The sequence below is a fragment of the Sceloporus undulatus genome, chromosome 1 (genome assembly GCF_019175285.1).
Source record: "Sceloporus undulatus isolate JIND9_A2432 ecotype Alabama chromosome 1, SceUnd_v1.1, whole genome shotgun sequence".
NCBI classification, from domain to species: Eukaryota; Metazoa; Chordata; class Lepidosauria; order Squamata; family Phrynosomatidae; genus Sceloporus; species Sceloporus undulatus.
In genome coordinates this window covers 231417893-231442365 of record NC_056522.1, presented here as the reverse complement: position 1 = coordinate 231442365, position 24473 = coordinate 231417893, and the positions used below count along the sequence as shown (strand labels likewise).

The window sequence follows — 24473 nt, the reverse complement described above, 5'->3', positions numbered from 1 at the left end:
GCTGAATCACTGGTGGTGGCGGGGAATGTGCGGCCGCCAATCTCAGCCGGATCTACTTCGCTGTCAACCTATTGGGCCTGCAGCTTTTATACCACTTCCTCCCCCTATTTCTATCTCAATGCGCATGCGCTATTCCCTTCTTGAAGCCAAAAAGACTTCATAGGGCGGGGAAGAAGGTTGCGTCATACACCTCCCTGTCTCGGCCTATTGGGCCTGCGCCTTTTCTACAACTACTAGGTCCATCAGAGTGCGCATGCGCCGTTCCTTTCTTGAAGCCACAAGGGGCGGGGAAGAAGAAGAAGGTTGAGTCATCCCGTCCGCATCGAGGGGGGGAACTGATTGACGTTTGTGACGCGCATGCGCACCGAAGGGAGCGAAAGGGACGGAGCGAAGGAAGGGACTAGTACAGTAGTGGGCCGCGGAGGCGTTGGCAGCCTCAGGGGGGAGTTGGGGGCCGCGTGAGAGGAGGGAGGGGGACCCCCGGCGTCCAAGGGCGCCCTCTGGCCACGCCCCTCCTCTGCTCCGCTCCGGGACGCCGCCGCCGCCCCCGCCATTATGCTGTGGTTCGCGGGCGCCATCCCGGCCGCCATTGCCGCCGCCAAGCAGCGCAGCGCCGTCTTCGTGGTCTTCGTGGAAGGTACGGCACCCACAAGCACCCGCCATGCCTCGCCTCGGCCTCCATGGCCCGCCCTTGGGGCTGCTACGCTCCTCGCACAACATGGCTGCCTCGCTGTGGCTCTCTCTCTCTGTGTGTCTGTATATGTGAGAGAGAGAGAGAGCGCATGTTTGTATATATGGCGGTACGTGTGTGTCTCTATGAGGAGCCAGCGTGTATGGGTGTGTTTGTGTGTATATACAGGTGCATGTCTGTCTGTGTGTATCAGGAGCCAGCGTGTCTGTGCCGGTGTATATACATATAGTGTAGGTGTATGTCTTTGTGTGTGTATATGGATGAGAGGCCAGCATGTATGTGTGTATGAGGAGAGTGTGTGTGTGTATACATGTTTGTGAGTGTCTGTGTGCATGTGTCTCTACATGTATCTGCGCTTGTCCCTCCGCATTCGCTGGGTCTAGGGAATGTGGGGAAACAGCAAATAACAAAGAGGACCCTCTAGGACTCTGTAGGTCCTCCGGGGCTACTCTCTGGTCAACATCTGCCACAGATTTGCTCTGGAGGAGCTACAGATGCCGAGTGGAGCCTCCTCTCTAGGGACCTCTAGGTCTTTTAGGGCGGCTTTTGGTTAAAGTGGACCATAGAGTTGCACTGGAGGGCCTAGGAATTCCTAGAGAGAACACATTAATCAAATCCACAAATACGGAGGGATGAGTGTGTATGTGTTTGTACATATAAGCGTCTGTTTATGTATCAGGAGCCACTGTGGTGCAGTGGTTTGAGTGCTGGACTACTACGCTGGAGACCAGGGCCCAAGTCTTGGCTCAGCCACGTAACCCCCCCCCTCTGGTGGGTGGCCTTCTGCAAGTCACACTCTCTCAGCCTCAGGGGAAGGCAATGGCAAACCCCCTCTGAGGAAATTTGCCAAGAAAACCCTATGCTAGGTTCACTGCCTTAGGGTAGCCATAAGTTGGAAACAACTTGAATGCTCACAACAACAACACCATGTATGAGAGAGAGTGTGTGTGTGTGTGTGCGCGCACACACGCCTGGGTCCAAGTTAAACCCCATGAAAGGTTTCGTTTGTCTTAGAGTCGCCATAAGTTGGAAACAACTTGAAGACGTGTAACAACAACAAGGTGGTTTGGCTCTTAACACTGGCCTGATAACACTATTTTCCTGATAATGTGTCCTCTTTTTGGGAGGTTTTGTTTGCCATGCTGAGCAGGAAATAAAATGCCCTTGCGCATGGACAGTGAAGAGGCTTGAAGTTGATATTGCTGAAGGCTGCTCTGATGTGAGGAGTTTTGCAGGGATGCATCCCAAAGGGCTTGTTAACTTAAATTTGACCGGGGTCTGGGTAGTTTGATTTAAGGCTCCATTCCATGTGCAAATTGAAGGTGCCTGAGGCAAAGGCAGGTAGTATTTATTTGGAAAGGCCTGTGCCCTGGAGGCCCAGTGACCTGCGCATGTCTAGCCTGTGGGGAGCACAGGCACTCTGTCGAGTGTGAGATACCTAAAATAATTTCCATGCTGTATTAAAGTGGCCTCCTATGTGATATTATGTAGCCTCTTCCTTTCCCCCCAAGTTTAATTTCTTTTATGCTATATGCCACATCAGTATTTTATCCGCCTGTCTGGGTGGAGCCACCCTGTATTAAACTAGGTGACATTTTAATCTCTGTCTTCCTAGAATACATTCAAGAACACAAGTCATGTCATTGCCATTCCCCAGACTGTTTTATATCTTCCACGTAACAGTGTCATCACTGTAGCCCCCCAACAATTCTGTTCTTTCATTGTGCTCTGTTATTTTATTTGAAAACATTTAAAATGTCTGTATAAATAAAAACATTTCAAAACAGACTTAAATGTCCTCTTTAAAATAGTATTAAACCCACAGGGGATTGAAGACCACCAAAGCAGCCGCCCCTATTTTTAAGAACCAGAAACTCAAAAGCTGGAGCCAGCCTGAATTCCCATGGGAGAAAGTCCCATAGTTGGGGTGCTGCTACAGAGAAAGCCCTGTCTTAGGCATCCACCAGCTTAGCTTCACAAGACGGTGGGAGAAAGCACAGGATCTCTGCTGAAGATCTTATATTGGTCGGATCATATGGGAAGAGGCAGTCTTTCAGGTATTTTGACCATAAACCTCTACCCCCTAAAACAAGTTACAAAACCATAATGGTAATCTCCTCTGTTCCATGCTATTTTGCTCTTAAGCATCTTAGTGTGAGATAGACACATGCCTTCTACATCTTTCACAGCTTCCCCGTGTCTTTACTTTTCTTCCCCTTTGTTCTCTTTCCCAATCTTCTACCACTTTTTGTGCTATCATAGCTTCTAAAAGTTCTTTCACTACATATCACGCTTTTAGACATGCAGGGGTTCAGGAATGTGTCATAATAAGATCTTCTTTTCACATCTGTGCACTGTGCTATCTAGGTGGTTCTGTGTTTTGTTATTGCTATTCCTACTTTAAAATTAATAGTTAATACTGTAATTAGAACAGCTAGATTCTGTATAGGGTCTATTCAGCCCCTATTTACAAGATTACATCTAAAATAAACTTGTAAATAAAAAGTAAATGGTAGATTAGCTGTTGTCAGTATGCATAGGTGGCTTTGGTATCAGTGGTGTGAATGTGGCTCTGTTCTTACAAAGCTTCCCATAGTTCATTAGGAATTTAGCAGGTGTCTGTTAAATCTACACACTTGCACTTCTTCAGTAGTTGCATTACCTGTTGAAATTAGTGTGTTTTGTGACCCCATAACATTCAACAATTTAAAGCTAATCAATTTTTATATATGAGAAATAGGCATGCACTTACCATTCCAATTGCATTGGGACACAAACATGTTTGAATTCGATTGTGGCCAGTGTTTTTGGGACTGTTGGGCAGTTGAAAGGCTAGCAGTTAAATAAGACTAGAGGTTTGTTTATAGTTTATTAGAGTATCCTTGGGTTTACTAACAAGCTTGCAGAAAGCCAAGTTAGCTAACAGATACTGATTAGTTGCAGCTAGGTGTTCACGGGTTACATTAGTGCATGCCAGTATCATTTTTATAGCTGAAGAATATTTATCACTTGCTGGGTACTTATAAAAAGTAGCAGCTCTACATATGTCAAGTGTAGCATAAGAACTACGCATCAAAGTTTATCTACAGAATAAAATAGTTTTGTTAATCCCTTTATTATACTATGTAAAGCACATGAAAGAAGCTGTATCAGTTCTTACTTATTTTAAGAAAGCACTAAATCCTTAGCTTGTTTGTGCTTTAGTGTGCAGTTATTGTACTTAATTGTGCCATTGGCTTAGGGAACATTTTGTCTCTGACTTTCAGCTACCCCAAGTCCATAAATAATAAATAAAACTTTAATTTATATCCCACTTTTTGTTTCCACAGTCAAAGTGGCGTACAACCTTACTAAAAAATACAATATATACAATTCCCCCCCCCTTTAAAAAGGATTAAACAATTCCATAAATAAATAAAACTTAAATTTAAGTTACCAGATTGTGCTGCACTGAAGATGGATACCGACAGTGGGAATATTTCAGTACACATTTTAAAGTAGCTGCCATTTACAGGGGCTGATGGACAGTGACCTTGGTCTGATTCAGATTAACATAAACCTTGATTTACATAATCATCACAAATAGTACAAGCCTTGGGCTCTCACATTTCCAGGCTCATGTTTTTTCTCTCTGTGTGTAAGACCTAAACCACAGGTTCTTGGTGCAGACAACCTTAGGAATATGTGATCTATTTCTAAATTTGATTAGTTAAACTATAGTTAAACCATGATAAGTAGATTAACAAAAACCTGGTTTTTTCACGACTAACGCAAGTTACAATAAACTCTTGCCTCCTGATATGTTTAGTCAAAAGTGAAAACAAAAGGTTTCATCTTAGGCATTAAGAAATAAAGGAGATAGGTTCACACATTACCTAAGGGTCAATATGGCTTGTTCATGATAACCTAAACAATTGCTTAAATCAATCAGGAGGAACTTCTGGCTTGCCAGCCTCTTCCTAGGCCACAACCTTTCTTGCTGAACACAAGAAACACAGTGTTCTGTTCCTCCTCTCAGCTGTCATAGAAGGAGGAGCAAGGGACAAACAAGCTGTCAAAGATGGAACAGAGTGATCTGTTTCTTCCTCATGTGACAGCATTCTGTATTTCCATTCTGGATGGAAAGGAAGAGATGCCTCTTCATCCTCATCCCACATAGTACCCAAGTGAGTCTTCTAAACTTAGTTATAGAAGGGGGGTGGGGAAGAGAAGCTGCAGGTCAGATGATGTTGGCCAAATCCGGTCAAGATGCCAACAGTTCTCCACCTCATCCTAGTGTGTACTGGTTTATCTTAACTGACAGCGCAAGATGAGGAAATATTGTTATGTGCCCAAGATATGATAGAGAGTGTCTGGAAAGTTTGCAGAATTTTCTTAAAACTGATCCTCTTACTGGAGTCTTGCAAAGTTGGACCTGACTGACATCTTATTCCTATTAAGCACTGGTAGTGCCTTTATTGTAATTGACAGATATGCATTACTGTCACTAGGAAATTGTCTCTAACTTGATAAATTTCTCTCTTGGCCTACAGTTGTTTGTTTTGGATACATCAGAAGCATTTTAAAAAAATTTTTTTGGACATTGTATTTTAGTGAACTGGATTACTTTTGTAGGGAGTGGGGAATTATAGCCATGTATGTTTGTTTATGTTTTTGTTTGTTTGGTAATTGTTTTTTATTGTTGTTGTTTGCTCATCTCTATTGTTTTCTAGTTTGTAATATAATAAACCCTAAAAAAGCATCTTAATGAAAGGGTTTTATATCAGAATAAGAAGTAGTTGAAAAGATTGCAGATATGGCTAGCAGTCTGAGGTGTCCTTATATCTCAAACACAGCTCACAAAAGGGACTAAAGTTCATGCTGAAACACTGACAAAAATAACCATGGAAGTGAAAATAGTCAGATCTCAAAATACACTAGGCCAATACAAAATGCCCAACTGATCCCATCAAACTGGTGAAAAGTCTTGAACAGTTCAGAAGAGGGCAGAATGTTTGTGAGTATGTCCCTACTAGATGACTATTAAAATCATCAAGATCTTCTCATTGTTAAAGAAAATACAGTACGTGGCATTTTACAAATGTTCTTCTACACAAGCATCCTGTAGTGAGTTTGTATATGATATGTTTCCTACATTTCCTTTGTACTTTGTTACACGAGGAACATTCCTATGGGAAATCAACACATATGAGCTCCTTGTTTTTTTCTTTGGGTTCTCACTGGGGAAATAAATTAGGAGTATGCAGTTGTAGCTGTGCTGGCAGTTGACTTGTCTTAGCTATTTTCTACACCTTCCCTCCTCTGTCAATAGTATTGTTTTTAAGCACAATTAAATGATCCCAGTTAGCCTATTGACATTACTTTCTCACCTAATTCCTCTCATTCCAGTGTGCTTTACTTTATATCTGCAAATGTGTCACAGTCTGTAGTGACTTTTTTCCTTTATAGAGCTATATAGTTAGTGAGAGAGTGAAAACATAATCTCAGTATGTTAGTGAAAGTTAGATGGAAAACTAAACAGTAAACAGTAAATCCAATCAGATATTTTGATTTTACAGCTGCTCTAGTTAACTGGAACTTAAACAAGAAAAACAATTCTGTTTGTGTTTTCCAGTCATAAACTGGAATTCTTGTTCATTGAAAACAAATACTGTAAATCAAAAGCTCAGTGGAATTCTTAAGCCTCTTGCACTGATTCCCAGAATCTCACCAAAGGTATCTATAATGTAACTACCCTTCTGTAGCTAAGCAGGTCTGAATCAGGTCAGTTCTTAAATGGGAGACTTCTTCCAAGTCCCATGTTTATTGGTTTTGGCTCCATGATAAAGGACTAGATACAAATGCATCAAGTAACTTAGAAGTTTAGCCGAATTGTGCCCTTCCATAGTTGCCTTCTTAAAGCACACAAGGACACAAAAAAGAAAGGAGCCAAGGTATAATTTGAGTACTGACTCAAGAGAATTCCAGTTTCTGGTTGTAAACAGGGACTTGCAAGGGGATATGATCCTTTCCTCACCATTGATAACTGTAGGAGCTTTCAGTCTGCACACACGGGCCATTATTGCCAGGCATATTATTTTAGTATTTTAGCATGTTATAGTCTTGTGTTTTATAGTCTGTTTTTGATTATATATGTTTGATGTTCTGCCCTTTGGTGGAACGAATGTTATATATAAATGTTGTCATTGTTATTCATATCTAAGTATTATTAACAGTGCAGAAATTAACTTCTGTTTTGCGTTATAGATTGTGAGGGCTCAAAATGTTGAATACTACTTTACTGTTGATCTTAGTAGATCTTAAAATACACTGAAGTCATCTTTAAAAGACTAGAAAGCATAGAAATCTCACAGCTATAAAATAAGCCTTCTGGGATATTCTGATGCGTGATTTACAGAACAGTTGGTTGATCAAAGAAGAAATCTAACCAATAGGCTAAAAGATATTTAGTTGACGATTTAGAGAGAGAGAAAGTTGTTATGAGACCACAAAACTCTAAACAATTAATTTTCAGTTCAGAACATAATTTCTCAGCTAATTCCTGCAGTTTGATCATCTGAAATAGTCAAGAACATTTCATTTCTTGACATTCTGTTTTGTTGTTTAGGGCTGTGGCTGTAATCTAGCTAGATCTTTTCTCTGGCTTTGAAAGCAGATATCACAACTGATTTTGATACTCCCTTGTCTCTTGGGCTTCTTTTAGAAATTATGACCAAAATCTTTCTGGATATATATAATTATTCATATAGTTCACTATATCATATATCAATTTAAATTTTTGAATTCCAATAGAAGATTGGGAGCTTGAACTTTTAACAGTATATTTCTGTTCAGGATCTCAGATTGAAACATATTAAATCAGTAACAGGAGGATTTCTATTTTAACATGATGGCTGGATTGTAGTACAACATGACCACCATATCCGGATATCTTCCTGGATTTATTGTGGTAATGCAGAACCACAGATAATAGTTAGCATTATTGAAATAAAGGACATCCAAAGGAAGTTGACATAGAACATGCTAGAGGAGCTAGAGAAAACATCCCTCTAAGCATTTCTAGGTCCTCCAGCATGACTCTGTGGTTAACTTCTGTTGGAAGGATATCATAGAATCCCCTTAGAGGACCTAGAAAATGCCTAGAGAGAACATATTTTTTGGACAAGGATAAGTGGCAGGTACCAGTTCCTCAGATTCAAGGGTTGTACTGGATATATGACAACCGTGTCCTTCATAAACTTTGGTAAAAAATAAAGATACTTGACTTCATACCATTATGTTTTGTTTACTAAAGCTGGATATTGCTCCTGTGAATTTGCAATGATTTGACTGTTTCTTTTCTTTATCTATGATGTCTGAAAATTCATATCTAATTTATACATATCAAATTTGTACATTATGTTATGGAGAAACTGCAGGTCTGTGTTGTTTTCTACATGTTTATGCTTTAGTGTCATTATCAGTAGTTCCCTTGCTGGTAAGTACAGTCGGCCCTTCTTATACACGGATTTTTTATACACGGATTCAAGCATACACGGTTTGAAAATGTTCCAAAAAAGTATAAATTTACCTTGATGTTCCATTTTTTATTAGGGACACCATTTTGCTATGTCATTATACTTAATGGGACTTGAGCATACACGGATTTTGTTATACACGGGGGATCTTGGAACCAAACCCCAGCGTATAACAAGGATCCACTGTAATTGCAGATAAATATACAAACCTTTGTCTAATTTCATGTACCTCTCTTTACCTCTGTACTATGTTCAGCAAGGGAGACAACTTTCTTTATAATGTTTTCAGGAGTGCTGCTGTGGGAAGAAAGAGGGAGGGAGGTTCCACAAGCCTCATTGTACATATCTAAATCTGTTGTCCTGTGTGTGTGTTGTCTTGTTTTGCTTCAGTGATTGCTCTTAGTAGGGACAAGAGATTATAAAATAAATATCAACTATTTGTATTTGAGAAAATTATACAGAATATAATGAGCTGCATCCCATGTCATATGGGACAACTTCTGCGTGGACAAGAGGACTTCCTTTTGTTCCCTATTGTTGCTCCCACCCACCCCCACATGTGCTGAAGTTCTCATTACCTTCCAGAGAACATTTTGATGATGTATAGGGGCTGTCGAGTGGAGGAATCCATTTCAACAATGGTTGCCAATATACTGATGAGCACGTGGTTTTAGATACAACCTAGTCAATTAGCAACTATCAAATAGTTGTGTTTTTCCCCCCATTGGGAAGGTCCAGTTTAGAAATAGAACCATGGCTTGATCTGCTTATTTTCTAATGTCGGATAATTTTGTGCTTGTCGGTTGTACTGTGAAATGGGGATATACATATTGGGTTGGGTTCTTTGTACATGGGAATTCTCTAAATGTGAACAAAAAAAAAAGGGGAGACAAGGCAACAAAAATTCTAGGACAATCTTTAGAAGGTTGGTGATGTTCATTGACAATAAAGTGTTGGCTGGAGCTAGAAGGCTTAGTGGAGCCATAATACTTTATAGTCCTTGGAGTGTCATAGAATACAAATGTAATAAATTTTAAAATAATTTTCTGTTGTTGTACAGGAAGATTTCAGGACATTTTTGTCCCTTCCATTTTTGTAAACCCTATCTTGTTTCATAGAAGTGTACATCCTTGGTGTGTTTTAGTGTTAAATGGATGGCTTAAAATGTAATTTGTTAAGAGCACAACAAAATAATTAAGACAGAGTTCATCCACTGCAGTTTGAATATATTTTTTTAGCACAGTGGCATCAATTTTGAACTGAAAATGTCTCACCTGAGCACTAAATAGTTTTGTGGCATTTTTGTGAGACTGTTTTCCTCTCCTTTACACATTGCTCTTGTTTGGCTCACCTGGAGCTACTTGCTGTGTTTTGGTTGCACCTGCTTTCTGCTTGTGACATCCTTTTGGTCTGGATTTAATGTTGATGCAATACTGTAGTGATATGATTGCCCTTGCTATGAAATCATGCCTAGGTGTTGCAGATAGGATTGCATTTCTAATACACTATACTTTGTGGTCAGTATATATTTGCATCTGTTGAATTTTTTTCCCTACAGGGGATGATGAACAGTCCAGAGAGATGGCTGCCAGCTGGGAGAATGAGAAAGTGACTGAGGCAGGAACAGATGGCTTTGTGGCTATTAAAATTGACACCAAAAGGTTTGACAACTTCTTTTGTTTTGTTTGTCAGTAATATTTACTTTTTGTGACACATTTCTCTAACATGGGTTCAGCTATTGAAAGGCATTATAAATGGAGAAAAAAGGTGTTACATTTTACTGCATTATCATCAGCCAAATAAAGTTCTGGCTTTCATTTATCTTTTCACTCTGAAAGTTAAAAGCCATGATACTTATAGGAAGACTTAGGGTCTGTTTTATTTCCCCTCCATATGATACACCACTTTGAGAGGAAATAACTTATTAGTGGGGAGACCTAAAGTTTTCTTTTGCTGAAAAACAGGGAAGGTATAGCACTTTATTTCCTTGTTTTATCAAATCACCTTTCACCTTCATTTGCCAGAAGATTAGTTCCTTCCTTGTAAGGTGATTTGTAGTGGAGAAGTATTGCATAAGGAAAAGGTTAAGCAGCATGTTTATGTGTGTGCACACCCATTTCGTCACTTCTTCCTTCCCAAGTGCTTTTGCTGGTGGGACTTGCACTATGCATACAGCGTGTGGGTTGGCACTCTTCCTTCCACCCTGTCTTTGGCTGCCTTTTTTAGGGTGTGTGTGATGTTCTATACCCTTAAAATTATACAGTTGGCCCTCCATATCCATGGATTCTGCACCCACAGATTCAGTCATCCACAGCTTGAAAATACTTTCTAAAAAAATAAAATAAAAAGCAAACATTGATTTTTGGCATTTTATACAAGGGACACCATTGTGTATAATGGGACTTGAGCATCCACAGTTTTAGTATCCATACTGAGCCCTGGAACCAAAATCCAGCGGATACCAGGGGCCCAGTGTGTGTTCTCAAAAGTATGTTTTCTTAATAAAGTTGAATGGAAACAGTTTAGAAAGTAGGAAAGCCAAATAAGTAGTGGAAGGGGACTTAATTCCATCTTACCTTGTACCGCAAAAATGACTTGCCTGTCTAAAATCATTATTATTCGGGGACAGAGCTGTATTAGTCTGGATCAGTAGGCAAAGAGATCTTATAGCACCTTTGAGACTGAGAGAAAGAATAAGCTTTTGTAAACTTAAGTGTACTTCCTTAAATACGTCTTAGGAAGTAGACTTAAGTCTAAGAAAGCTTAAGTTACTCAGTTTCAAGGGTGCTACAAAAGATCCCTTTGCAAAATGGTTTGTATAATTATTTAGAAAATGACATATTTGGTTATGATTACACATATACTATTACAGTAGTATGCTAATGTAGCATGGTATTGCTTAATCCCAGTACAGTGTTGTAAAGGTACAAATGTTTTAGCAGTCATACATTCAGCAGTCACTGAATATTTCATGCAAAGGCAGATGATTAGAATGGTTTGCTAAACAGATCCTTTCTTTTATACAGTGAAGCCTGCCTGCAGTTCTCACAGATCTGTATCCTTTGCACTGATGATATTAACTATTCCATTTTAGAATGATGAAAGATAATTTGCTTCAAAAATTACTCAAATGGACCAATGTGGAAGCACTGCATTGCCATTTCTGGTGAACTTGGTTGTTACAAGGCCAAACAATAGGAACTCTTACTCCCTCAGAAGATGCTGTCCTTCTGAGATTACTTGCCTGATGCCACATCTCTTAGTTAATTTAGATCTCTCCTCAGATCCCATGTTTTCTGTGGAATCTGTGTCATGACCCCCATTTCACCTGTGTACTGTAACTGGAACCATGGTTAAGATAAGCATATGTAACTGAAACAATTTAATATTACTTCCTTGTTTGATTCTCCCTCCCCTGTTCTTCTCTCCCTCTGTTGTTTCCCCCTTGTCACATTTTAAATTGTAAACTCCTTGGAGCAGAACTTACAGTGTGTGCACCTATGGTACTATATAAATTGGTGCTTTCCAAAAACGTTTATCACAATTATTCTCATTCTGTGTTTTTCTTAGTTTTATGTAAGGACTGCTTATTTTAAGGATGTACGTATCTACCAAAAACTGAAACCTTGAGGCATCTTTACATGCAGGAAGCTCTTCGCATGAAAGTATTGTTGCAGCATGGTTGAACTTCTCTTAATCATCCTATCATGCTACCTGATTACCATGTTGTTAGTGTAGTTACACATCTTTGATTATATGTCAGTCACATGAGCACCATCTCACAGACACAGCTGCTACCACAAAATGTGGTAATAACAATAGTGTTTTGAAAAGATATTGTCTTGGACACCAACTTTTAGAACCATGGTGTGCCTAGGGAATTTGGAGAATTGTCATTCAAAAAAATAGCTTTTCCAAATTTTGCATGGCCACTAGCTTGAGATGGTTATAAAAGGCTTAAATCAACATTTGTTACACATGTACTGAAATTTAACACATGTACTAAGGTAGTTTATTTCTTGGTAGCAGATAAAAAGGATGACAATGGCAGTCTATTATAAGATCTCTATAGGTACCTGATTGGCTACAGTTGGAAACATAATGATGGACTAGACTGAGCTTAGACATGGTCTAGCAGGTTAGAATCAACATGTATGATTCCTGTTCAACAGAAGAATCTCAGGGTGACAGACCAACTGTTCTTTGGCAGAACTGATAAGTGCTTCTTTTAATTTGGGCTCTGATTCACTGGAAAGGATATATGGAAAACAAACTCTAAAAATAATTGTATGTTTCTGTTGAGGAAACTGCAAAATAGTTGTTAATTGGTGTACTTGTTAACTCTGTGTAGAGAATCATGATAGTTTTCTGTTGGAAACACCAGTTTGCTTCATGATCTGTTAGCCTACGTGTTGAAATCATCTCACTTTACTACTAATAGTTGATTTTCTTTTCCAATTTCCAAACAAGCAATAAACTGTCCTTTACTATTACTACATAGATCCTGTAGTGTGTGTTCCATCCAGTTTCTTTATAGGAGACAATGGAGTCCCCTTGGAAGTAATTGCTGGCAGTGTTTCTGCAGAGGAACTTATTACAAGAATTCATAAAGTCAAACAGGTAACTGTTTTGTTTTTTTCAGTATTGTGTTTCTTGCAAATTGTGTTTACCAGACAAAAGATGACTGTTCTGTGGAACTGCTGAATCTATATACTCTTGCTAATTGTAAGCATATTTATGTTTTGCTCAATTCAACAATTATATTGTATTGTGTACAGAGATATTTTAATATGAATAGCAAGGAGTTCTGCTAGAAGAATAACTGGGTTTTTTTTTCTAGTGGGCTCTACAAATGGACTTTATATCTTCTCCCTGATATATTTTAGTTCTTCAGGACAAGACAGATCACAAGTTAGGGATGAGAGCTGCTTTATGATCCATCTATTATTAGTTCTTGAGTTCTGATCTGCAACTGTATCACATAATTCCACACACCTACTACTCTCAGCTTTATGATTGGCTCATTCCATTTGAACAAAGCTAATAGCATATTTGCAAATGGAATGGAATTTTCCATCCAGTTAAACTAGATGGTCACGTAATATTTTCATTTGGTTTCAACCCCCATTCAATTGCATTTTACATATACTATCTGTGTTTTACTATATAGTGCTACTTCCTTTACCAACCTTCTAATATTGGTTCACTCAAAATTCTGTTGAACAAATTAATAATCAACTAGTTCAATTATCACATTAGATTTGGCTTAGTCAACCTTCTGTTACTTCCAGCTTCACAATTAAATGTCTGGAGTTTGCTACCCCATAATTTTGCAGCCTGGGAGTGTGCAGACTTGAGGTATTCTCCACTGTTGAAAGTGGCATAATTATTATACATTCCTTTCCCCCTTCACTATGTATTATCATCAGACATCAGGAGTAGGGTATAGTGGCAAAAGAGGACAGGAATCTTACATGGAAGTAAGCTTCATTGATTTCAGTGGCCCACAGTTGAAAAAACTGAGGACTGTAGCCTAGGACTGTGGTGTTGTATACTTTATTGGACTAAGCTCCATTGAACACTGCTGGAATTTCTTCTAAATAAAAAAAGCAGTAGGACTAACTCCAGAACTGACATGTATAGGATTACACTGTGTTTTATTGAATGCCACTATTGCCTATGTTTACTATTGACAGACTGGATGGAATGGGGAAAGTTGGGTTGTCCCTGTATTTAATACACAAAGTGATATCAGAAATACTACTTTGGAACTACAGCAGTTAGGAATGTCAACACTTCTTTCTTTCTTAGATGCACATGTTAAAAAATGAAGCAGTAGAAAGTTCTGCTTCTTGTTCGTCCTCTTTATATAATGTCCCAGAGGACTTCCAAACACCTGACACCTGTGAAGCACAATCTGGAAGGCCACATTTAACAACACCTGGTAAGTGTTAGTAGTTCACTACATATGGATAACTTTCTTTTTGAGATATGCAGTGCTCTTAAGATTAATATTTAATTTAAACAATTAGTGCAGCTTTTCAGTAGTAGGTTTTGACTATCTTTTTAGTCTGCTCATCATGCTGTAGTCCCTTAATTGCTTTCTATTCTCTGCCATGCTGCCGCTTGTATCTATCATGCCACTCCTCATTTGTGACCTGTATTTCAAACTTATGTCTCTCGTAATGGGTCAGGAACAGAACACAGCCAGACATACAGTGTCCTTTTGAATACCTGGGAAGAGTGATACAGGAGTGAGTGGAGAGAGAGTCAGATACATAGGTATTCCTGATGAAAGTCAGTGATTGCATGTATTAGTTTGGCATGGGACATTTGGAACAACATAAGGTATTTAAAAGGACCTAACATGTAAAAATTGAAGTTTTCAGGACAGCAGTTTTGTGTTGAAGCAGTAGGGTGGTGTCTTTGTCAGTTTAGATTCTTGATTTCTTTCTTGGTGTAGCATAATGTCACTCTAAAATGTATATACCAATAGTTTAAAGGTTTAATACAAGTTTTCTCTTCATCCTTTTTTCTTTTTTCTATTCTGTAATTTCTAAATTGTTTTAAGCTGAAGTAAATTTGGCACAAACAAATGAAGACAGTGAAAGAAGGCTGGAACAGACTTCAGATGACATTACAGCTAAAGTAGAAAGGTATGCTATGTTTTCAGACTTTGAATATATTCTGTAAGATATTGTTCTTCACACAAAGTTCTGTGAAAAACTGGCATACGTATGCAAACATAACTTCAAGATCACATGTTCAGAGTATTTCTTCTGAAAGTGCCCCTGACACTTGGTGGCTGTCATGGCAACATCTGATTATGATGTAACACCAGAGAGGTGGAGGTGGAGCAGAGAGAGATGATGAGACCATGGCAGGCATATGGTAGCCTATAGGGTAAGGCTTTCCATAACCATCAGACTGCATTAGTCCAGGAGAGGGCTGTTATTTATCATTTTGTAAATATTGCTAAACACCTGAACCAAGGGTGTCCAACCATGGAAGGGACATGGCCCATTTTTCGCCTCTTGACTCCCCACTCATGTCTCCAACTTAAGAAGAAGCTATTTTGCATCACATCTGGTTTTGGTTAGTTTTCTGTTTCCCAATAGATAAGGATGCAACATCCTGAATCATGGGTTGTTCCTCTCCAATTGCTTCCAGTAGGCAGGACAAACGTAAAGAGGGACACCCCCCCCCCCTTTGTCCTCAGTCTTTTACTGCCTACCATCTTAAGGAACAAGAATTTCATAGCCCCAGCTATTTTCCTTCTCTACTTCCACCCTTAATACTCCCCCTCTTCATGTCTCCAACTTAACAAGGAGTGGTGTTGCATCACATCTGGTTTTGGATGGTTTTCTGTTTTGTTTCTGAGTTTTGCAGATAGTGGGCATTATTAGAGTGGTAGTGGGGTTTGCTTGGCCCATTTCACAGTAGTTTTGATTTAATTTTAGGGCAAAAAAACCCTCACTTGTGAAAAAATAATAATAGCCAGAATCCCGTATTACAGTTACAAATGTGTAACCTGGAGATACTTATGACTTTTAACATTGTTTAGGATCTACATAGGGCCTATAAAAGTCTCCCAGTCTCCACTTATCAGGAAGCTGGCACTGCAATCCAACAGGGTTCTGTTCCCTTGCCGCTTAAGTGCCTGACCTTCTGCCCCATTGATTGCAGATGCTGCTGCCTAGTAAATGGGAATTGGGGGCGTAGTGCTTGGATTCAGTGCATAGCACTCTAATTATGGCATCTAATGTGCATGTAAAGACCTTACAGGATTCCAGCCCACATTTTTTAAAAAGTGCCGTAAGCTGCAAAATGGGGCTCCAAAATGGAGTTCTATGAGGCATAGCCCCCCCCCCCCCGTTCTTGACCTAAACTATACAGAATACATTGTTAAAATATTGGGGGGGGGCTATTCTATTTATAGTCTCCCAGATGAAGCTAAAACAGAATAAAAAAAGATCCTCAGGCTATTTAAGAGATAAAAAACAGACGACTAGGTATTTTCTCAGACTTTGGTCCAAAACACACTGAAGAAATAATTCAGTTTGTGATTGCTTTAACTACCCTGGCTCAGTGCTAGGGAGTCCTAGGAATTGTAGTTTATTATGACACCAGAGCTATCTCTGACAGAGATGGCTAAATGTCTTACAAAACTACAGTTCCCAGAATTCTCTAGCACTGAGCCAGGACAGTTAAAGCAGCCTCAAACTGGATTATTTCTGCAATGTGTTTTGGACTTTTATCTACTTGTTTTTAGATCAAAGAATGCAGGCATTTCAGTTTCTGTAAAATGTATATTTTGATAGTTACCAATGTGCAACCAAATATTTTTATATTTTAAAGGAGTGCGGGTGTTTTGCAATGAACTACAAGAAATTTAAATTTTTACTGTTTATACAATAATAATAATAGTAATAATAATGTCTCCTTTGTATTTGCGATGAAGCCATGCATAAAAAACATCACTTTATTGCCTTTATTTCTTGGAGACAAATGGTTTGGAGCAGCAGTTTCTTTGTTAAAATTGATTCCAGGAACCACACCAAGCTATTCTTGATCTCCTGATTCTAACATTTCTTTTAAAAAAGAGGTATCAGTGGTATGTGTTTCTGTTTGTCCTCACCAAAATGTAGAGTGACACAAAAACTTGAAGAAAGAAGAGAAGAGAAAAAGAAAGAAGAAAAACAGGTAAGACTATAGTTTTTTGTGGGTTTTTTGGACTATGTGGCCATGTTCATTTATTCCTGACATTTATTCCTAACATTTCGCCTGCATTTGTGGCTGGCATCTTCAGAGAATGGTGGCATGGAGGTGTGTGGAGTATATATAATAATAATGACTAATAAAATATTTATTTGTATCCTGCCTCTCCCTTTTTGAGGATCGTGGCAGGTAACAGTAAAATTAAGACAAATAACACAGGCAAAAGTAAAAACAATCCCTTAATCTCCCCAATCCTTAAACCCTCCTTCCCTCACATATAAATGAAACAATAGAGCAATAAAACCATACCATCAATAATAACGTTACTTAAAACTATGAAAACCAGAGTAGCAGTATGGGGGGGGGGGGCCGGGTTCAGTCGGCAGGTAAGTCTATTCTATTAGGAGGTCAGTCTGGGAAGGCCCGCCAGAAGAGATCAGTTTTTATCGCCTTTTTGAATGCGTCAAGAGGTGCGATATAGTGGATCTCCTCCCGCAGGTCATTTCAATTTTTTAGAGCGGCAGTTGAAAAGGTCCTCTGGGAAGTCGCAACCAATCTAGTTTTCTAGATTGCAATAAGTTTTTCCCAGAGGACCTGAGTGTGTGAAAAGGATTATATGGGAGGAGGCGTTCCCTCAACTATGCTAGATCCAGGCCATGTAGGGCTTTATAGGTAATAACCAACACCTTGTTCTGTGCCCAGAAGCTGATAGGCAGCCAGTGTAATGATTTCAGAATAGGTGTAATATGATCAAATTTGGATTTTCCTGTGACCAATCTGGCTGTCATATTTTGAACCAGTTGAAGCTTCCGATTATGGCACAAGGGTAGCTCCATGCAGAGCGCATTGAAGAAAATTGAGACGAGAGGTTACTAGTGAATGTACAACCGTTTCTAGATTGCCCAGTTCCAGGTAGGGTCGCAACTGGCATATCAGCCGAAGCTGATAACAGACACTCCTGGCCGTCGCATCCACCTGAGATGACAGCTGAAGCGACGAATCCAGGACCACCCCCAAGCTGTGAACATAGTTCTTTAGTGGAAGTGTGACTCGGTCCAAGACCAATGAACATACCTCCATACCCAGATTGGGGTTGCCTATAGCGAGTACCTCTGTTTTATTTGGATTCAGCTTAAGTCTATTTTCCCTCATCCAGTCCATTACTGACTTCAGACAGTCATTCAGAGGGGAGATGCCATCCTTGGTCACTGACACATGGAGAAACAAATTTGGTTGTCATCAGTGTACTGATAACACCCCGCCCCATGTCTCTGGATGATCTCGCCCAGCGGCTTCATGTAAACGTTAAACATCATGGGAGACAATATGGCGCCCTGAGGGACGCCAGATGTTAGCTCTCTTTTAGAATAGAGTAAGGGAAGACTGTAGTTAAATTTTTAACATTGCATTTTATTGCATTTTTGTTGGTTAGGGCAGGATAGAACTATGTAGACAGTCCTGTAAGCTGAAATTACTGTAGCCCTTGAAATATGTAAATATGCTTAATGAAAGCTTAAAATTGGTTTGCCTCATAACTATATTCTGTCTTCACTGTAATATTTGAAATAAATGTTCTCTTTTCATGTTTAGAAAGAAATCAAGAGAGAAATTGAAAGAAGAAAAAGTGGAAAGGAGATGTTAGAATACAAAAGGAAACAAGAAGAAGAACTAACAAAACGATTATTAGAAGAAAGGAACAGAGAAAAGGCTGAAGACAAAGCTGCTAGGGAACGCATCAGACAGCAGATTGCATTGGCAAGTGGTTGATTGTTTAGTAGGGGAATTAGGTGACATTAGTAAATCTGAAACCTGCTATAGAATTATAGAGTTGGAAGAGGTCACATGTCCAACACCCTGTTTCGTTTAGGATCTCCTGTTAAAGCATCCTCAGCAAGTAGCAGTCCAGCCTCATTTCAAAAGCATCCAGAGAAGGAGACTCCTCTCTAGGCAATTGGTTCCATTGCCAAATCACTCTTACTTCTAACATTCCTTCCTTACAGAAATCGAACTTTCTGTAACTTCAAACCATTAAACCTGGTCCTACTGCAGCAGAAAAAGACCTTCCCCTTCCTCTCTGTGACAGCCCTTGAGGTCATTAAAGAGTGCAGTAATGTCACCCTTCAGTTTTCTCTTCACCAAGCTGAGGATGCTCTTTTCCATCTTTCCTCATATATTTGTTCTCTAAACCTCTTATAATCCTTGTTGCTCTTTGAATCCTCTCCAACTTGTCTATATCCTTATTGAAACGAGATACCCAGAAATGAATGCTGTATTCCAGATGAGGTCTGACCAGCACATAATATACATCCTGCCCACTCCATACACGGGCTTGCCATATGTGGACTTAAGCTTCCGTGCATGGCAAGCCTGCGGCCAAAGAAGTCAACAGGACTTGAGGTCCTGCGTTTTTTGCCATATGCAGGGGGGTTCGAAATGGATCCCCCACATGTACAAAGGGCCCACTGTAGTGGGATGATTACTTCTTTCAACTTGATTTGCATGCATTTATTTTTTATGCAGTAAAGTTATAAGAAGGTTTTATTCCATCATTTTTACATTTCATAGTGGCAGATATTTCTTTGACAAATTTAGTAAATATTGAGAACAAATGATTACCTTCACTGATTTTCCCACACAATTTCATTTTTCATTCCTGCTGTATTAAATAGAAAGGATCCAGACTTAGCAGTACTTAAATGGAGTTGGTTGGTTGTAATCAGTCATTGATAATACTTATAGGTGCAAACGTATTAATAATTTTAAATTAACTTAAAGTCAGAGCTGTAACAAATGTATTTTTGTTCTTATGAAGGATCGTGCGGAAAGAGCAGCTCGTTTTGCAAGGTCAAAGGAAGAAGCGGATGCTGCAAAAGCTGCTGCTCTCCAGGCTAAGCAAGCTGAAATTGAAGCCAGGAAGGAAGCATCCCAGAGAGAACGAAGGTGAATTGTTTTTACAACCTACCATCCAAAACTTTTCTATCTCACTTGTGCAGAGTTTACCTTGCATATTGTAGGACCATGAATTCTTTGGTTTCTACAGGCAGTTAATTTCATCTCCTCACACACTATTTTGGTTTCTTTTAGCAAAGACAATGTTTCTTCTATATTCTGAACATAGTTTAGCACACTGATAGTGTTACCAGATTTCAAACAACATTCTGCATCTTTAAATGAACATCACTTGGAATTACATGCAAAGTAATTTAACTCAGGAAGGATGATACTTTAAACAAAACAAATTCTTTAACCTGATGTACCCTTCCCTAGTGCTATAGCAAGAATCCAGTTTCGCCTTCCAGATGGATCATCCTTTACTAACAGTTTCCCTTCAGATGCTCCCTTGGAAGAAGCTCGACAATTTGCTGCACAGGTAAATGAACAATTGTATTTTTAAATTTCATTGTGAATGGAATTAGAGCAGATCATATTTTAAGAGAGATGCTGATAACTACACTCGGCCCTCCTTATTCACGGATTTCTTATCCACTGATTCAATTATCCATGGCTTGAAAATATTTTTTAAAAAGTATAAATTCCAAATAGCAAACCTTGATTTTTCATTTTATATGAGGAACATCGTTTTGCTATGCTATTATGTTTAATGGGACTTGAGCATCCATGGATTTTGTTATCCATGGGGGATCCTGGAACAACCTCCAGCGTATAAGAAAGACACACTGTATTTTAAAAAAAACCTGGAGAGTTAATAGCTTTGTATTGATTTTTGATCTTTGTGTCTATCAAAAACAGTTGTTATATCTTTCAACAAAACAACAATTATTTGTCGGATGGATGCGTACCCATCTGCACTCCTACACATACACACACTTTATCAGATTAGAAGGTTGGAATACCATGCAGAGTAGACTTGAGAGGGAAAGGAGAAATTAAACAAAAGGAAGCTCTGTTGAACAAGCAGACCTCAACCCAAGTGGTATTAGATTTTGTGTAGGTTTTTATATTGGCCTGTTGATATACTGATATCTAACCTCAGTTTTTAGTAAGTTGATTTTATAAAAGTTGATAGATACCAATTGTATATCATTGTCTGAAAATGTCGTTACTGCTGAATTTGTTGGTTAAACCAAATGACTTGCTTGGGTAAGATCCTACATTTAGTGGGTTTTCAGATGTCTCTAGATTTTTAGTATGACAATGCCGATATTTGATGGTTTGTATGCATTCAGAGAGTCTGTGATGGTTTAAGTGTTGGACTAGTTAGTACTCGGTGAGACCACATAATCAAATCCCTGCTCAGTCATGGAAATGCACTGAGTGACCATGATCTACCACACACTCTCAGGTTGAGAAGAAGGCAATGGCAAACTTCCTCTGAATAAATCTTGTTGAGAAAATCTTGTGATAGGGTTGTCATAAATCAGAGGCAACTTGGACATACTTTAACTATGATGACATTCATAAAGCAAAGAATTAAGTTGGCAGGTAATGATAAAACAGCATTTCATCGATAGCACAGCTGGTACTTTCCATTTGCTTGAGGAACATAAATACAAGTACAAAATGTTTAATGAATTTCTTCCATTGTTACAGACAGTTGGCAACACATATGGCAATTTCTCATTGGCGACAATGTTCCCCAGAAGAGAGTTTACCAAAGATGATTATGGGAAAAAATTATTAGAACTGGAACTTGCTCCAAGCGCTTCAGTAGTACTGTTACCGGTAAGGGTATAAAAATAAGACAGTTATACTGAAGTTTTCAAACTTTTTGATGGACTTCATAAGTAACTTTGTATTTATGCCAAGTGTGAGTTTCTTCTTGAATGCAATTTTTCCATAATATTTAAATGGCTTCTTACTGCCTGTGTTTCCTCATATATAGGCAGGAAGGCCTGCTACTGCAGTTGTACAGTCTTCCAATGGAGATTTCTGGAGATTCCTTGGCACAATCCTCTACCCGTTGATAGCAGTTTGGCGGTTTATTAGCAATTTCTTGTTTACCAGCCCTCCTCCTTCCCAGCCTCCTGTTGGACGTCATCAGCAGGAGCACTCAGAGGCTAATTCGTCTAATGCTGCAGAGCCAAGCAGGTACCAATTACACTGATTCGTGTGCTCTCTGAATTTTTATTTGTGGTTGCTCCTAACTGCCACCTCCCCCTAATTCATTAATATGTGTCAGGATCTTGGGCAGAGATAAGATCTCTTTCATTTGTGCTGGAATAATAACAGTGCTTTGATTGTGCATTCCTGCTTGGGGTTAGACTGGAGGTCCCTTGTAGTCTCTTCCAACTGTATAATTCTGTGGTGAAATGGTTGCTGAGCACCCACAGATTGTTCATACTATCTTCCATGGGTAACATATCCTTGAACTGACAGCAAGATAGTTCTGTCCCTTCATATTGACACATTCCCAAGTTATCTTTTTGATCAGTGATTGAAAGCCTAGTGTAGGGATGTCAAGAATAGTCCAGAAGCTATTAAATTCTTCTCTAAAGCAGGCACTGTATGGCCTTCTAGATGATGATGGGCTTTGGCCATGCTAGCTGAGATTGTTGGGAGTCAGTGTTCAAGGATGATGAGAATTGTAGCCCAACGACATCTGTAGGGCTACATGATACTCACCTCTATTCTAAGATGTCTTCACTAGCTGGAGCTTGCCTGAATTGCAGGCAATTTCTTCCTTAAACAGCCATATGAATTGGCATTTCCATGCATGTTGTTGCCACAGATATTCCATTTTAAACAATATGGGAAAATTGACATAATCTTTCAGGAAGGAGAGCATAATCCCTAAAACAGATAATTACCATGATCCAGGCTACAATTGACAGCAGTGTACTGTATAGTTCACTTGCAAAATACCAGCTACTTCCCTTAGTTGTTCATTTGAGTTCATGTTTATTATACATTGACATTGAATTGTGTGGAATATAAACAACAAAAGATTGTCATAACAAGTGTATTTAAAATGTCACCTGCCTGGAAGCTACCTTTTCTATTAGTTAATGTGCCAACGTTTGTAATAACTACTTATGAACAATTAGCTACTTATATTTAATTCCTATTCCCAAGAATATTTTATATTACAGTTGTATAATAGAAGTAACTTCACTGCTTTACAGTGTAACTATTTGTTGCTAGTGTGTAGCCTTATCAAATGCTTCTGCAGTTGTTGTGGTGACAGGAGCATGGCTTGTAGCACAGAGCAGTTATTTTAAGTTACTTTAACTAAAGTTTCCTGGTTTCAATTTTATTCTGTTATTCTTTTTATTTATTCTAGATAACCTAAATAGAAACACAGTCCACTTTTGTTATTTTTTTGAAAAGAGAAAACTAAATTAAATTACACTTAATTTAAAAACTAATGATAACCAGCTACTTTCTTTGTATCTTGGACCAATAACAGTAACTATTTTTTCAAAGCAACTTTGCAAGCTATTTCTCTACAAGTGCTGTTAATTTGGGAGTGATGTAAACAATGTTAGAATTGAATCAGAGCTAACTAAATATGTTCTGAAGTTTAGAGAAAATCATCTATGTGCATTTTCACTATGGGAGTTGGTTCTTGAACTGCATTTCTTTCTTATTTAGACAAGCAATCAGGAAACGAGTATTGGAAAAACGGAGTGAAGAATTCAAAAAAGAAGGCAAAATCTATCGATTGAGAACTCAGGATGATGGAGATGATGATAACAATACCTGGAATGGAAATTCAACCCAACAGATGTAGTTTGAGTAAACTGTATATAATGATCATTGATTTTTTTTTTCTTACTTGATTTAATTTCTGTTAAACTTTCGGCTGCACAAGTGGGCTTGTATGGCTATGCTGCCTGCATTATATCTTATTCCTGACCATAACACATGGAGTAAGGTGTTAACTCAGTTGTGTAGCTGGATATTGCAAATGTAACTACTGCCAAAAGCTCAAAGAATGTAAACAAATCCCCATTTTCCATCAGCGTTTAGAATTTCACACTTATCTAGCCATATGGTCATCTGAAGGCACTTTTTATCACTCTAGATCTTGGAAAAAATCAGAAACTCAGATTATAAAACAAGTCTGACCTAGCAGAAGCAAAAAACCTACTGAATTTGATAACTTATTTTCTTTTCCTTTAGTGCTTCTGCAACTACAATATAATACAGGTAGTTTTTAATTTGAAAGCATTCAATAAAGGTTTTTTCCAAAAAGACAGTAGTCTGTAAGATCATTGTTCAGAAAATGTCTTTCTTACTGTCTGTAGTTAGTACAAGTATCAGTTCAAATATTTAAGTGTAAGTTGCCCTGGGAGTAGAAATGCAAGATACAGTAGTGGGTGGCGAAGGGGCAGTTAACAATTGAAGTGATCCACACTGAATTAAAACATGGATCTTTAAAACACATTTAAACAGACTACAGTAAAAGTTAAACACATGAATAGGATTTAAAAAATCCACTCCAGATGGTGCTAAAACTCTTTAGCCTTTTTTGTGAGCCCCCCAAAATAAGAGTGCCCCTCCTGGTTGCCTTCAGAAGTACTCATGTACAGGGCTGAAATACACAATAAGCACCAGCACTTTGAACTGTACTCAGTCATAGTAGC

At 38.7% G+C, this 24473-nt stretch overlaps 1 protein-coding gene across 1 annotated transcript; it reads left to right on the top strand.

Moving 5' to 3' along the window:
* Positions 1-352: 352 nt before the first annotated feature.
* On the top strand, positions 353-24081 carry UBXN4 (UBX domain protein 4). The gene is made up of 13 exons (XM_042456366.1): positions 353-637; positions 9767-9869; positions 11235-11263; positions 12710-12828; positions 14020-14152; positions 14780-14864; positions 16857-16911; positions 18517-18681; positions 19739-19866; positions 20194-20296; positions 21478-21609; positions 21770-21975; positions 23479-24081. The coding sequence occupies exons 1-13, from the start codon at positions 556-558 to the stop codon at positions 23615-23617; spliced, it is 1479 nt and encodes a 492-aa protein (XP_042312300.1). The 5' UTR covers positions 353-555; the 3' UTR covers positions 23618-24081.
* The last annotated feature ends 392 nt before the right edge of the window (positions 24082-24473 follow it).

Coding starts and splice junctions, on each gene's coding strand:
- UBXN4 (XM_042456366.1), top strand. CDS start 556: ATGCTGTGGTTCGCGGGCGCCATCCCGGCCGCCATTGCCGCCGCCAAG. Junction 9,870..11,234: donor ATTAAAATTGACACCAAAAG/GTTTGACAACTT, acceptor TCTTTTATACAG/TGAAGCCTGCCTGCAGTTCT. Junction 19,867..20,193: donor GCATCCCAGAGAGAACGAAG/GTGAATTGTTTT, acceptor ACCCTTCCCTAG/TGCTATAGCAAGAATCCAGT.